The sequence below is a fragment of the Mesocricetus auratus genome, unplaced genomic scaffold (assembly GCF_017639785.1).
Source record: "Mesocricetus auratus isolate SY011 unplaced genomic scaffold, BCM_Maur_2.0 Super-Scaffold_100007, whole genome shotgun sequence".
Classification (NCBI taxonomy): domain Eukaryota; kingdom Metazoa; phylum Chordata; class Mammalia; order Rodentia; family Cricetidae; genus Mesocricetus; species Mesocricetus auratus.
In genome coordinates this window covers 15774037-15787299 of record NW_024429191.1, presented here as the reverse complement: position 1 = coordinate 15787299, position 13263 = coordinate 15774037, and the positions used below count along the sequence as shown (strand labels likewise).

The 13263-nt window shown below is 47.5% G+C and overlaps 1 protein-coding gene across 1 annotated transcript in view; it reads right to left on the bottom strand.

Moving 5' to 3' along the window:
• The window catches only part of Slit3 (slit guidance ligand 3), a 571841-nt gene that overhangs the window by 92320 nt on the left and 466258 nt on the right, over window positions 1–13263 (bottom strand). The window contains exons 12-13 of the mRNA XM_040748452.1: window positions 12791–12862; window positions 776–919 (exon numbers count right to left, since the gene is read on the bottom strand). Coding sequence (XP_040604386.1) covers window positions 776–919; window positions 12791–12862 — 216 coding nt within the window. The remainder of the gene's footprint in view (window positions 1–775; window positions 920–12790; window positions 12863–13263) is intronic.

Below are 13263 nucleotides of genomic sequence, written 5' to 3'. Positions count from 1 at the left end.
CTGAACAGCAAGAAAAACCCCACAGCACTAAGCATGGGGCTTCACACGTGGTCGGCATTCAATAACAAGCAGCTGTTCTCGTTCTATCTTGGTTCTTGCCTCTCACTACTAGGAAATAAGTGCCAGATGACTTCCAGGGTCTCCAGGAGACCCCCAGGCTCATGGCGGGCCTGGAACAGGGACTGAAATCTGAGGTTGGAAATGTCAAGACCACAGACTGAGATGTGTACTCATGTCATCTGTTTACCTGCAGTATTTACACACACCAGCAATACTTGGGAGCTGAGGGCTGTGTGTGTGTGTGCGCGCGCGCCTGTGTGTGCGTGTGTGCATGTCAGGTATCCCCAGGAAGCCTGTATCAGACAGAGGCTTGGCTTTGCAGGATGCCAGAAGCTACAGGAAGGATATGGAGACTGCTTAGAACAGTACCATGGGTGCTGTGGTTACCAGCACAGTCACAAGGTTTTACTGGGATTCAAGTCCTGCTTCATACTAGCTGTGACCTTGGGTAAGCACCACACTCCTTCAGGGCCTTGGATTCCTCACATAGAATCTGGGGGTGACAGTGGCATTCTCCTGGGTTGTTGTGAGGCTGCATGTTTGAAAGTGAGATAAACACTCAGCATGACCAGGCCCCACCGGAATACTCAGCACCGTTAAGTGCTTTGAGCTTCCTCTCCCACCCCTGTTGCAGGAGCTAGAAACCCTTTCACGGGGTCCCCAGCCCACCACTTTTGGTGGTAGGGTTCTGCAGCTGCCGGGGCAGGGTACTCACAGCGTCTGGATGGATTGTAGAGGAGCGAAGAGCCCCTTGCTGACAGTCTGCAACTTGTTGTCGTACAGAGAGAGCAGGTTGAGGTTCTGCAGGTCCTGGAAGGTGTTCACCCGCAGGCAGTTGATCTTGTTGGCATTGAGGAGGCTGCAGGCAGAAGAGAGGCCTCCTGTCATTGCTAGTGGAGCAAGGGCTGGCTGTACCCGCTGGGACTGCTGGAAAGTAGCCATCCCTCATCCACGTGGCCTTGAGTTTCTGCTGCAGCTCAGGGAAAGAGAAGCTGCTTCCAGGGACTTCCTAGACCCTCCTCACTTTCCTCCCATCACCACGCATGCTGTGCGACACACTCTACGGCCGCCTGCATCTTGCCTCGAATAAGCACCTGGCCTTTTACCTACACGTATCTTACACCTGCAGCCTCGGACAAAGGCTTGGAGTGGAGCCCAACACTGCATTTTCTCTCCCCCCCCCACTCTCTCACTTGTTTTAGAATTCAGGGCTTCCAGGAATCACAAAGAGGAAAAAAATCATTTGGTACAATTGTTGTAAGGCTTTAGTAGACAGAGTTAGGGCAGTTTTTGATTCAGAGAATTCCTTGGAGCTTGTTTGGGTCACCGATTTAATTGCAAATCTGATGGAAGTTACAGGTCATCCTCCCAGGGAAGAAATGTGTCCATGTGTAGGCACACACATGCACAAACACCTTCCTGGTCTTTATTGTAACCTCATACCTTCATCTGTTGTGGAATAGAATATTTAACTAAGTAAAGATGTGTTACATTTGTGTGCATTGTAAACAATTGTTTAACTATAGAAAGGTGTACTGCTTTTGTTTATGCTACATTTGTTTAACTTTGTAAAGATGTATTGTTTTTTTTTCCACCTTGCTTGTCTAAGACACCTGACTGGTCTAATAAAAAAGCTGAATGGCCAATAGTTAGGGAGAAGAGGGACAGGCAGGGCTGGAGGGCAGCCAGTCAGCTGGGGTTCAGCTAGCCAGACACAGAGGAAGCAAGAAAGCAGGATGGGCGGTACACAGATGAGGTAAACCACCCTCAGGGCAGCACAGAGATCGATAGAAGTGGGTTAACTCAAGAGAAAAAAAAGCAAGCTGCAAGTCCAAAGCTAAGGCTGAGCATTCATAATTAGTAATAAGTCTCCATGTCATGATTTTGGGGTCCAAGAAAGCCTGCTACATTTATCTATTACCCTCCAACCCCACTGGTCACCTGTTGTTTCTCAGGCACCCTATGGTTGACCCTCTGAACCCTTTCTCTACCCCTTTTCAGGAAGGCTGGACTCTCAGCTCAAATGGCATCTCCTCAGGAAGGCCTGCCCTGACCCTCTCACCCTCCTCAGGGAGGCCTGCCCTGATCCTCTCACCCTCCTCAGCTAGGCCTGCCCTGAGTCTCACCCTCCTCAGGAAGGCCCATCTGGGACTCCTGCACCCTCATCAGGACCCTGCAATCCCAGATTGCTTCTCACAGTCCCCTATACAATTCCTTCCTCCCACTCACCTCAGTCTGTGACTTGAGGAGATTGGTTAGTTTCCTTGTTTGCCATGTATGTAATCTGTGCTAACACAAATGTCATCTCTTCAATTTCTCCCTTCGTTACTTATGCTTATCTTTTATTCGGACACACAACTTCATATGCAACATTAGGGGTGTCTCCTCGCAGGCAGCTCCAATTTGGGTTCGGCTTTCCTACCCACAAGGGACCTTTTCCGCTATGGTCATAGCTCTGTGTCCCCTCCTTCACAGAACAACACAGGAAGTGGGTGAAACACTGGTTGAGCAGATGTTATGACTGACAAAGGCAAGTTTCAGAATGCAGAGCTCCTAAGTCAAGCAAACCTGGGTCCTGAGCATTTCCCTTATAACCCAGACTGACTGGTCGTGCCCTTGAAACTACAGTGAAATCATTTCTCATTCCTTCCTGAATGAGAGGGAAAGAAACCAAAGAGTAAAAAGGTTGAAAATTTAAACAACTCTCAAGGCAGGCCCAGAGCTAGCCCCTTTGGTGGTGAATGATCCAGGAGTCAGAACAGACCCGCTTGCTTCAGGAGTATCTATATGCACCATAGTTCACCGGGACTGGCATTGGTGATGGTAGAGCTGGCCCTGGGTGCCAACCTGCCCTCTCCTGCTGTAAGTCCACCTCCCTTGCAGTCCCCTGCGCACCCCAGGTGCTGGCAGGCAGCTGTGGCCATGACAAGCAGAAGAACTGTCTGTTTAATCTGGCTAATAACAGCAAGGTCCCTAGGGTCCACACAGATGTCCTCCTGCCTCAGAGTAGAAAAAAAAAGCTCACGGTTGCTAGAATGCTCTTTGTTTTCCAGAGTGCTTTCCGGACCCCCTGTTATTCTCACTGTAACCTGGGCAGATGGGCAGAGCCATTGCAGTTACGGCTGGAAGAGACCAAAGCAGAGGCTGAGGGCCTCGCTGAAGGTCATGAGAGTTTCCGGAGCATGCTGGGAGGCATTATGATAACCAGGTCTCTAGAGGGCTCGGCTGCTTCTTTATGAATGCCTTGTCTACCCCGCCCATCTGCCCATCCCTTCAGTAACCCCCCCCAATTTCCTGTGATTTCTGTATTGAATTGTGGTCAAGGTCATTCTAGGTGGGGGACAATTGAAGGAGGCTGCAATGAACAGAATAACAGCCTAGCAATCAGGTCAGAAATGGATCTTTCACATACAAGTTTTTATTTAATTTTTAATTTTTTGGTTAGTTAATGAATGAAGTTTTTGGGGGGAGACAGGGTCTCACTATGTAGTTCTGGCTGCCCTAGAGCTCTCTACATAGATGAGGCTGGCTTTGAACTCACAGAGATCCACCTTCCTCTACCTCCTGAGTGTTGGGATTAAAGGCATGTGCCACTATGCTTGGGTATTTTATTTTTTGAATAACTGGTAAACAATTTGTTCTAAATACTGATATTCAAGGCCTCTGAAAGCATCATTTTGCCAGAAATGTTAAACTATTCAATAAAGAGACCAGAATGGTTTAGTCAATGGTCTAAGGATCCCCTCTTCCCTACCATTTTACAATAAGACTTCTCTATGTGTCAAAAGTTAGAAATGTTGCACATCACACAACACACACACAAACACACACACACACCATTAGATTTTTGCTTTTTCTTGGAAAACAAATTTCAAAACCTCTGGCAATGCTTCTGGTGCTAGCAGCTGCGCAGTGGACACATTCACAGGCAGGACGTACACTCTCTGCCACTACACTCTCTCCCTACTATGTATCCCACCCCTCACCCAAAGCTTCCTTGCATGAGAAGGCTTTTAGACTTGACACCTTGGTCCAGATTCATGAGCCCAACATCCACACTTGGTTCTGGGAAGTATTTGAATCAGACAAGGAAGATGGCTACGGAGAGAGAAGCAGCAACTCTGACTCGTCTGGAGAGTACATCTAGCCTGCATGGATCTTGGCAATATTCCTTACCTACCAGGTCCAGCTTGGCTTCCTTTGCTCATCTGGGTGTTTCTCTGTTTCCTATTGCTCCTAGATCTCTCAGCATGGGATGTTCTTTCAAAGAGGCGAACTATCAAAACAACGCAGGCTGGCAAAAGTACTAAGAAACAGAGCTCAAGGTACAGCGCTCATGAGACAGGGCAAAAGAAGACAGAGATGGGCACAGTCTCTCGGACAGTCATCCTCTACCAGCTGCTTGGCTCCCATAGGCACGAGGAGGTGTCGGGAGAGATAAAATTAAGCTGCTTATGGAGAATTAGACGCTGTGGACGGCCTTCTGAACTTCAGCACCAGCAAGATCTAGCAGCCTATCTCTGCTCTTTCTCTTTGGGGGAAGAAGACTGGCAGCTACTCAACTCAGTCTGGCTTCCATAAAAGGAGCCCTGAGCTATCTGGTCCCTGGGCAAGAGATGAGGGCATCTGACAAACACCAAAGGATGAAGCCAAAAAAACACGATAGGCTCAGCATCCCTTATCTAAAATGCTTGGGACCAGAAGTAGCTGGAATTTCAGACTGTGGAATATAGGTGTATGTATAATGAGAGATCTGAGGGAGGGGACCCAAATCTATCTTCACTTATGTTTTATATACACCTCATATACAAAGTCTCTAGGACTTTTCCTACAATGGTTTTTGCATGCTGCTGTTTTTTTGGGCTTTGTTTTTTTTTTGTTTTTTTGGTTTTTTTTTTATTTTTTTTTAGTGTATGATCTGTCATGTGAGGCTAAGTGTAGAAATTTTCTACCTGTGGTGTTATACAGGTGATCAGAAAGGTTCAGATTTTGAACTGTTTTGGCTTTTTGGATTAGGGATCCTCAAACTGTATCTGCAATGGACTTTACTAATTAGAGGACGGACATGGGCTTCCCATGTTGGTTAGGTTTTTTTTTTGATTTATTTATTTATTACATATACACCAGATTGAATTGTAGATGGTTGTCAGCCACCATGTGGTTGCTGGGAATTGAACTCAAGACCTCTGGAAGAACAGTCAGTGCTCTTAACCTCTGAGCCATCTCTCCAGCCCCCCACCCCATGTTGGTTAGTTTTTGTAACTCTTTCTTTGGAGTAAAGACCTCTACAATACTTGATCTGGTTTGCTTCATCCTCCTTTGAGGAGCAGCAATGTAAATGTCTTTAGAAAAGATGGCGAGAAGGCTGAGTCATCAGTGGAAGCCACACCCATGTGCCAAATATTTCCCACACAACAGCATCGCGATCACCCTCGTTTTTCCGATGAGGAAGCTGAGGGTCGGAATGATGACCTCAGTCTGTGTGACTGCAAAGCTCACCTCCTATCCTCTACCTAAAATCTATATGAATTTTCTCTTGTCTGTGTCTCTAGCGCAGGCCTGGTTTTTCGAGCCTTGAAGTGGATGGGGTATACTTCGGATAGACAGAGGTTTGGTTGAGTCTAGGAGACCCTGATTGTCTCTTGGGGGCAGAGCGGTGTCTCAGCTTGGGATGTCCACTGCACTGTAACTGATACAAGGTGGCCGTTTCTACATCTTGTAGTTTCATGAGGTGGGGGGGGTCTTACGTTCAGGGATAGCTAGGTGCTGGTGAGGGAGATGGTGTTCGCAGCTCTTTAATTCTCCTCCCTGTGAAGCTGTCCCACATTCTGGGATGACCAGAGGACAACAGCATCCTCTACACCTGGGATGTTCACATGCCTCATTCCAGAGGCCTCTTTCCCAGCTGAAAACACAGACCCTCAACTGTGCACAAGTGTCTCCAAAGCAGAACTAAGTCTGGCGCTTCTGGACCAACCTACTAAAGGAATTTCAGGAACCATGTGAGTATCGAGAGGATGACAAGGCCATATGAATTACTGGACAGATTAGTCCACATTAAGCACTTGTACTGACACCTTACAAACATCTAAAGCTCTCCATAGAAAATGCTATCTTAACCATCCAGGTGACATTGTGAGGACTCAAAGGCATAAAATAACTGAGCAGTGTTCCCTGACCTGCGGATGGTAGGTTAGTGTACACTCTGCTACTCTGACACCCATCTCCTCTAAGAGGAAGTGGGAGTCACTTAAGGTTATGAGGAGGTAGAGGCAGACTTCCCAATCAAATGTAGTGATGATTTTGCAATCCTATGAAACAACAAGAGCCATGTTCCCATTGGAGGAATGAGAGGAGAGCAGCACACCAGATAGTGGGTGTATATATTTGCACAGGCTAGCCCGGAGACATGCCACCACCCCCTGCTTGCTGGAGCACTTTCGACTTCCACATGCTTTATGACAAGAGGTATTAGCACGCCCCCATCCACTACCCAACATAACGGTGCTGCTGGGAGATAATCCTTTCCAGAAACAGCTGCCTTTAGGGGAAGCATGGTAGGAGAAATAAAGCCAGAGCTTAGTGGGGAAGGAAATGCCCCAAGTCTGGTATGGAAGTGGTTTTTAAATCGTGCCCTGCTAGGGGAATGGCCTGGCCTATCAGAAAAGATTCAGGCTTGCCCACTATTAGTAGCAGCTTGCAGCCCGTTCAGGGTAGTGGTAGGTGGGGCATGGGGAGAAGATGAGCCCACTGAGATCTGTGAAAAAGAGCACAGTCTCTCCCCAAAGGCCGCTGAAGCCCCACTGACAGCCACCACCCCTGCTCATATCGCATCCTCACAGGTCTTTATGGCAGGGTTTGGAAAACACAAACATCTGGAGCTGGGTTTAGTGATAAATTACATTGAAATCACCCTGGCAACTCTGGCTAACCACATGTTGATTCAGTGGCCCAAAGCTATCACTCTGGGTTATATTTATATTCTCTACACCTGCCCCAAGGTCTGTGGAAAGAGGCGGCCACGTTACTCCTCTTCTTTATAGAGTGTTTGCCAAAGATGCCAAGACTCCAGAGAGTGCAGTGTCTTCTCAGAAAACCAGTGTAGAAAGAGCATAGCTGGCTTTCCAAGAGGAGGACTGAAATTCTTCCAGCAAGGACACGGGGGAGGGGGGGGGGCGCGAAGCGTCGGGGAGGATGGGAATGCACCCAGTCACCAGTCAGAACAGTAGCATTGTGAACTTCCTTTTCCTCAACCTGAAAACCAGTTTCTGATTCACAAATACGTGCACGTGGTTGATTCACGGGAGGAGAAATATGGCACCACCAGCCACTGGCATGACCTTTTCTTTGGCTGGTTCAGGGGAAAACACTGTTTAAAGAAAGTGTCATAAAGGCTCTCTGCCATTAAAACTGCTCTACATGTCTCTAGAGAGGTATTTGCTATTACACATGGGCATAAAGTATTAGTGCGGATACTAATTTGGGGAGCTATTATAGGCCCTTGACTAAGCTGGGGGATCTTCAGGCATCTTTCTCTCATTAATATGCCTGTGTTCCCCTTAATTTCATTAGAATTAACCCTCTGCCTTCCTAAATTTCTTTATCCACTAAGTGTAACAGGACTAATCTCTTTTCATGTCCCTCTCTCCTATGAAATATGGGGAATTAATTTTGACCTTCAGCAACTTGCTGACGCCCGACTGAGGAAGATGTGACTGATCTCTAGTGCCACAGAGCAGAGGCGCTCTGGCCGTGACCGGGCTCTTACTGGAGCTTGTGAACGGGTGCTCTGATTCATGTTCTGCCTAAAGCCCACAGGAGGGCACAGGAGGAACCCCCTAACTGCCAAGGTGGCAGAGGTGACTCTTTCCTTCTCTCCTGCTAATGACCACACTGTTGTCACAGGCCTTGGGTTGTCATGGTGATTCTAGATGGAATGGAAACAAAAGCATGAGGCATACAGCATCGCCATCCCGTGGCCTATCTGAGAAACACGCCTATCTATCCACTCCGGTGACACCGGAAGGCCCTGGGAACAGCTAAGGTTTTCCTAATAGAGTCACAGGAAAGCTGAGACCAGAGCCTAGAGAGAGGGTTAAGACCTAGCTCTTGGGCAATCAAGTGACCTTGCCTATTTTAGCTCTACTTGGTCTGCCCCCTGACACACAGCTATTGGGCTGGTCACTTACCTATATGATTGCTACCTGGTGACTAATCAGGCCTTTAAGAAGAGGGAACCATTTACACAGAACACTCAGAACTTAAGGCTTTCTGTAGGAAATGCCAGATTCATAAGAAAGGAGAGAATTCTGCCCTAAAAACGTCCTGCTGAACTGAGCTTTTTGATTCAGGAGAGGACTCTTTTCTTCCCACCCAGCCTTACTTCTGTGTCTCTGGAAACACTAGATTCCTGGTCCTACAGCTTATGTATGAGTGATCAAAGCCAATTTCACTAACCCGCAGTTCCCTATCTGTAAAATGGGCCTTGATCAAAATACTCCCCTGGTGGTGTTGTTGAGAAGATTAAATGCATCTGCCACTGCTTAGCACGAGTCCCAGGAAGATGAACTACTCAATCACTGCTAGGTGTCATGGGCAGCAGCAGTAGGAAGTGCCTGTGAAGATGCTGGTGAGGGAATGTGATCTGTGTGGAGTGAAGCTGTGTTCACTGCTCTGTAATTGGCATGTTGCTTGGCAAATTTTAACAGCCTCAAATGGTTCTGTCTGCCTTCCAAGAAAACCGAACAACAGGTGCCTTAACTTACTCCAGGCTGAAGGCAGTCTGGTTTGGTTTAAAACATCCTGGAGCAGGTTGAGAAGTCTCCACCTCTGTTGCTCCCCGCTCCCCCTCCAGTAACTTTCTGGGGCATGCCATGAAATCAATGAGTGTTAAATGAAAGCCTGCCTTTCCCCAGGGAAAGCTGTGACAGCACAGCTTGCAGCTGCCCATCAGAGAAGGCAATGACAGCCCTAGTGACACACTGACTGTGTTTCCTGCCTTGCAGATGACGATGGGCCTCTAAGTTACAAAGTGCAGCCTCTTAGGGCATGCCTACCTGCTGGCTGCCCACACAGAATCAGATGCCCATCATGTCAGACGTCCCAAGAACTCAGGTGGATAGAGGGAAAGCAGTTAGGATTGCATGCAGGTGACACTTTCTGTTCTGACCATGGCTTCTCAGGTGCCTCCCTGGGTCACCTGACTCCTTTCCTGGCAGCCAGGTTTAACCAGGAAGCTGATGGACTATTTCCTATCCCAAACGAGGAACGGCGCTAGCAGCAAACAATGAGTGTATCTTTTACACAGTGAAAGACTGCCGGAACTGGACCTGTTCAAGACTGATTACATGGAGGTACAGGAGCTACTCAAAAACATCTGAAGGCAATGAAAACTGACTTCCGAGTTTCTCAGAAACAGGGGCTGAGGTTCAGTTTAAGAATGAGCTTTTCAACTTCCAACTGTGCAGTGAGGACTTATCACAGACACCATCGGCGAAGGGAAGACAAGCAGATTTATCAGAGAAGGCATGGTGGGGCTGCAGCACCAGCCGGTACATCAACACTCGTGTGTGTGTGTGTGTGTGTGTGTGTGTGTGTGTGTGTGTGTGTGTGTGTGTGTGTGTGCATTCGAGCAAGCAGGCGTGTGTATGTGTCTGCTTCTGGGTGTGTAGCCCCGAAGCTCCTTTGATCAGAGACCTTGGATATTAAGCTAAGGATGTAACCCTTGGGAGGATACAGAGGACAATATGTCAAGTTCAGGGGCAACTCCAGGGACAGCTAGAGCGTGCCTGTAGAAAGCCATTTGGTGAAGCCTCTGAGGGTGACTCGGATAAATACTATTAGTGTTGATCATCTGTCCAAAGGAGCATGGCAACAAATTGCCAAAGTGGCCTGGCTGGGCACATCCTGAACTGGAAATATTTGGAAGGATGGCAGCTAAGTCCCGAGCAATCAGGAAGGGAGGGGCAGGGGGCAGAAAAACCAAGCACATTCACTTGGTCCCTGTTAGTGTCACAGTAAGTTCCAGAAAGGAAATATACAGGATCTCTAGGCAAAGAAGGGACATTTCCACTTTGACATGCACCAATCATTCAAGAGAGAACGGTGAGGGGCAGGAGAAACAAAATTTCCCATACTGCATCTGAGTCAAAGGAGATGAAATTACCCAGTCAACCAGGGGATTCTAATCAGAACCTTCCTGTCAGACTATCTCCAGCCAAAGTAGGAGAAATCCAATCTACGGCCCGTTGAACCCTAAATTCGATCTAATGGGGACCTGCTTTCCAACTGCTCAACAGCAGGCCAGAACCAGAGATGATGGGCTCCAGCTCTGCCTGCGGGTTCTTTCTGAAAAGCAAGCCAGCCTGAGTTGTGTCAACTCCTGGTCTCCACAGAGGGAGAAGTACTGTCTTTACCCCCTAGCTAGTCAACTCCATCTGCTCAAAGCCGTGCTGTTCAGCTGGCCTGTCTTTCAAGCCCAGGGAGGGGGGCTTGGTAACCTCCTGACTGCTGTCAGCTTGTAGCAGGGACATGTCTCCTTTGTTTAAAAATATGCCACTCTAGAATTTCTGATACACACCATTCACAATGCTAGGCACTTTGATGTTCAGTCCATCTCTCCTCAGGGTAGATGGGCATGGCCTTTTTCTTTTAATGTCTATCATAAAAGGTTATTAACACCAGCCTGGCTGGTCACAGCACACACACACACACACACACACACACACACACACACACACACACACACACACACACACCCTCCAGGCAGATACTATTGTTACTCTTCTGGGGATTAATAGCTACAGTTAAGCAGCCTTGTGATGACAGTTATAACTTAGTTTCTCTGCTAGAAGCAAAGAACACCATCTGCGAAACACCCAGATCCTTGCAGGGCCCTGGTATGTCATTCTACACAACAGTCTTAAAGACCTAGGAAGGGCTAGGACCTTTGAACACAGATCTGCTCACCTACAGCCAGGCAGAATGCGATGGAAGCAGAGGAAGAGCCAGGAAGATGTAGGGAACATAGGCTTCTCTCTGTATCTCTCTGTCTCTCTCTCTCTCTGTCTCTCTGTCTCTCTCTGTCTCTCTCTCTCTTTCTCTGCCTCTCTCTGTCTCTGTCTCTCTTTCTCTCTCTACTTATCAGCTTTGTCAAACTAAACTGACGGTTGCTGTGCTGGATCCACAGCCCAGAAACTCGATGGCCATTTCATTCCAACATGATTCACATTGTTATATATCCTGGGGCAATCTGTCCAGGGACTTGGGAGTTTAGGATGTAAGCTATGAGATGGGAGGGCCAGAGGAAGTCTTACTTCTTTCTAGAAGTGTCCTTGCAACCCAAAACTACATGTGCCCATCCTACTACCTTGTGTCTTTGGTCCTGTGACTTCTCCCCTTTCAGAGATCTGAGTGGATCACCCTGTCCGTAAACTTAGATTTTGGCACCCCCTAACTGTACGGGGGAGGCGGGGGAAGTCTGGAACCTCTTCTTCCTTGGGAATTGGAGATGATATATCTTTCTTTCTCCTTTCTCCCTCATGGACCCAGCCTGGCCTCACACTTACGACTCTTTTGCTTGAGCTTCCTAAGCCCTGGAATTAAAGGTACACAACACCTTGCCTGGATTAGAGGTGATTTTAATTTTTTTGAAGACATGCAATTTACAAAAAAATTACATGCAAATCTGTTGGTACTCAGAATGGAGGCCTGTGAAATCCTGTCTTGCACGATTCAGAGAGCTGAAAGCCTTTGGAAATATATGACCATGGAGAGTCTACTCACTTTCTACACTTAATTTGCTGTGTGACACAGGGAAAATCATTTAACTCTCTGAGTTGGCATTCTCCAATGCTCATAGGGTACTCAATTTCAATTTTTAATACCAACAGGAATTATTGCAGTCATATACTTGTTTGTACAAATACACACCCATCCACACACATATCCACACACACACACCCATCCATACACACACACACACACACACACACACAGTCTCCAAACCATACATAACACATGAGTGTAGATGTACCCACTACCCAGTCACAAACCAGGGATGATTTTTGCTCATAAAATATTCTAAAATAAGCTGAATTCCTTTCTTTATTTCTGCCCATGAGAGCTCAATTATCTTCTTCAAACATTTAAATCCAAATGACCAAAATGAAATAAAGGCAAATAAATAAGCTCAGAGCTTAAAACTTGAGGCCACAGATCTTCCTTTAAAAGAAATAAGCACTTCCCTTCAGCCTGTCTTACCAGACAGTCACACTGCTGGCTGATTACGTCTCTCTTTAATGGCTTCTCCCTGCCCAAACCCATGGAAAGGTCACATGCCTATGGACAGCTGTTCCAGCTTTCAGACTAGAGTTTACCTTGGGAAGGTTTTAGTTCCCTAAATTCTTAGTGCACCTCTGTAAGATATTTCCTCTTGCAGGATTCACTTTCTTTCTTACTTTCAAGTCCTGAACCCATTCATGACACATGCAAGGGCCTGGGTTCTGGACTGGATCATCTAGGCTTATGTACACTAGCCTTGGCGTTCTTTGCCAACTCTCTGCCTCTGTGGCCACAAAATGAGGCCTTGGAGAGGTCAGATGGAATGCACAGAGGCTTTAGGGTCAGTGTGATAGGCATAAAGTCAAAAGAACTCTCCAGGGCATGGCTTAAATGTTTTCAGCCTTCAAAACAGTCACAGGGATGTAAAAAGTAGCCAGTTCCTACTCACAGCAGCTGCAGAGACACCAGCCCATCAAACAGTCCCTTGGGAATCTCTGTAATCTTGTTCCCATAGAGCACCCTGGAAGAAAGCAAATGACAGCAATCAGCAGGGCTTAAAGGAGGTCATCACCTCTGCCAGGACTGGGTGCAAGATCTCAGGTGACCTGCCTCCCTGGGCTGCCACATCTTCCCATCTTCTTATCAGGGACAGAGGCAGGCAGATCATCCTGTGCTGGGTGGGAGTGCCGTCCTGGAGGTGAGGTAAGCCAGGCTCCATCCTGCTGCACTCCAGCCCAGGCCGGTACATCACCCCCAGAAGGAAGAAGCAGCATCCCTTTGTGGTACCTCCTGAGCTGCTAGTGTGACTCATGCCCCACAGTAAATGAGCAGTGTGGGAGGCCAGCCTGTGACTTCAATGGGTATTGATCAGGCTGAGCCAGCCTATAGAATGCTTCCTTTTAATATCCCACTGCATCCTAG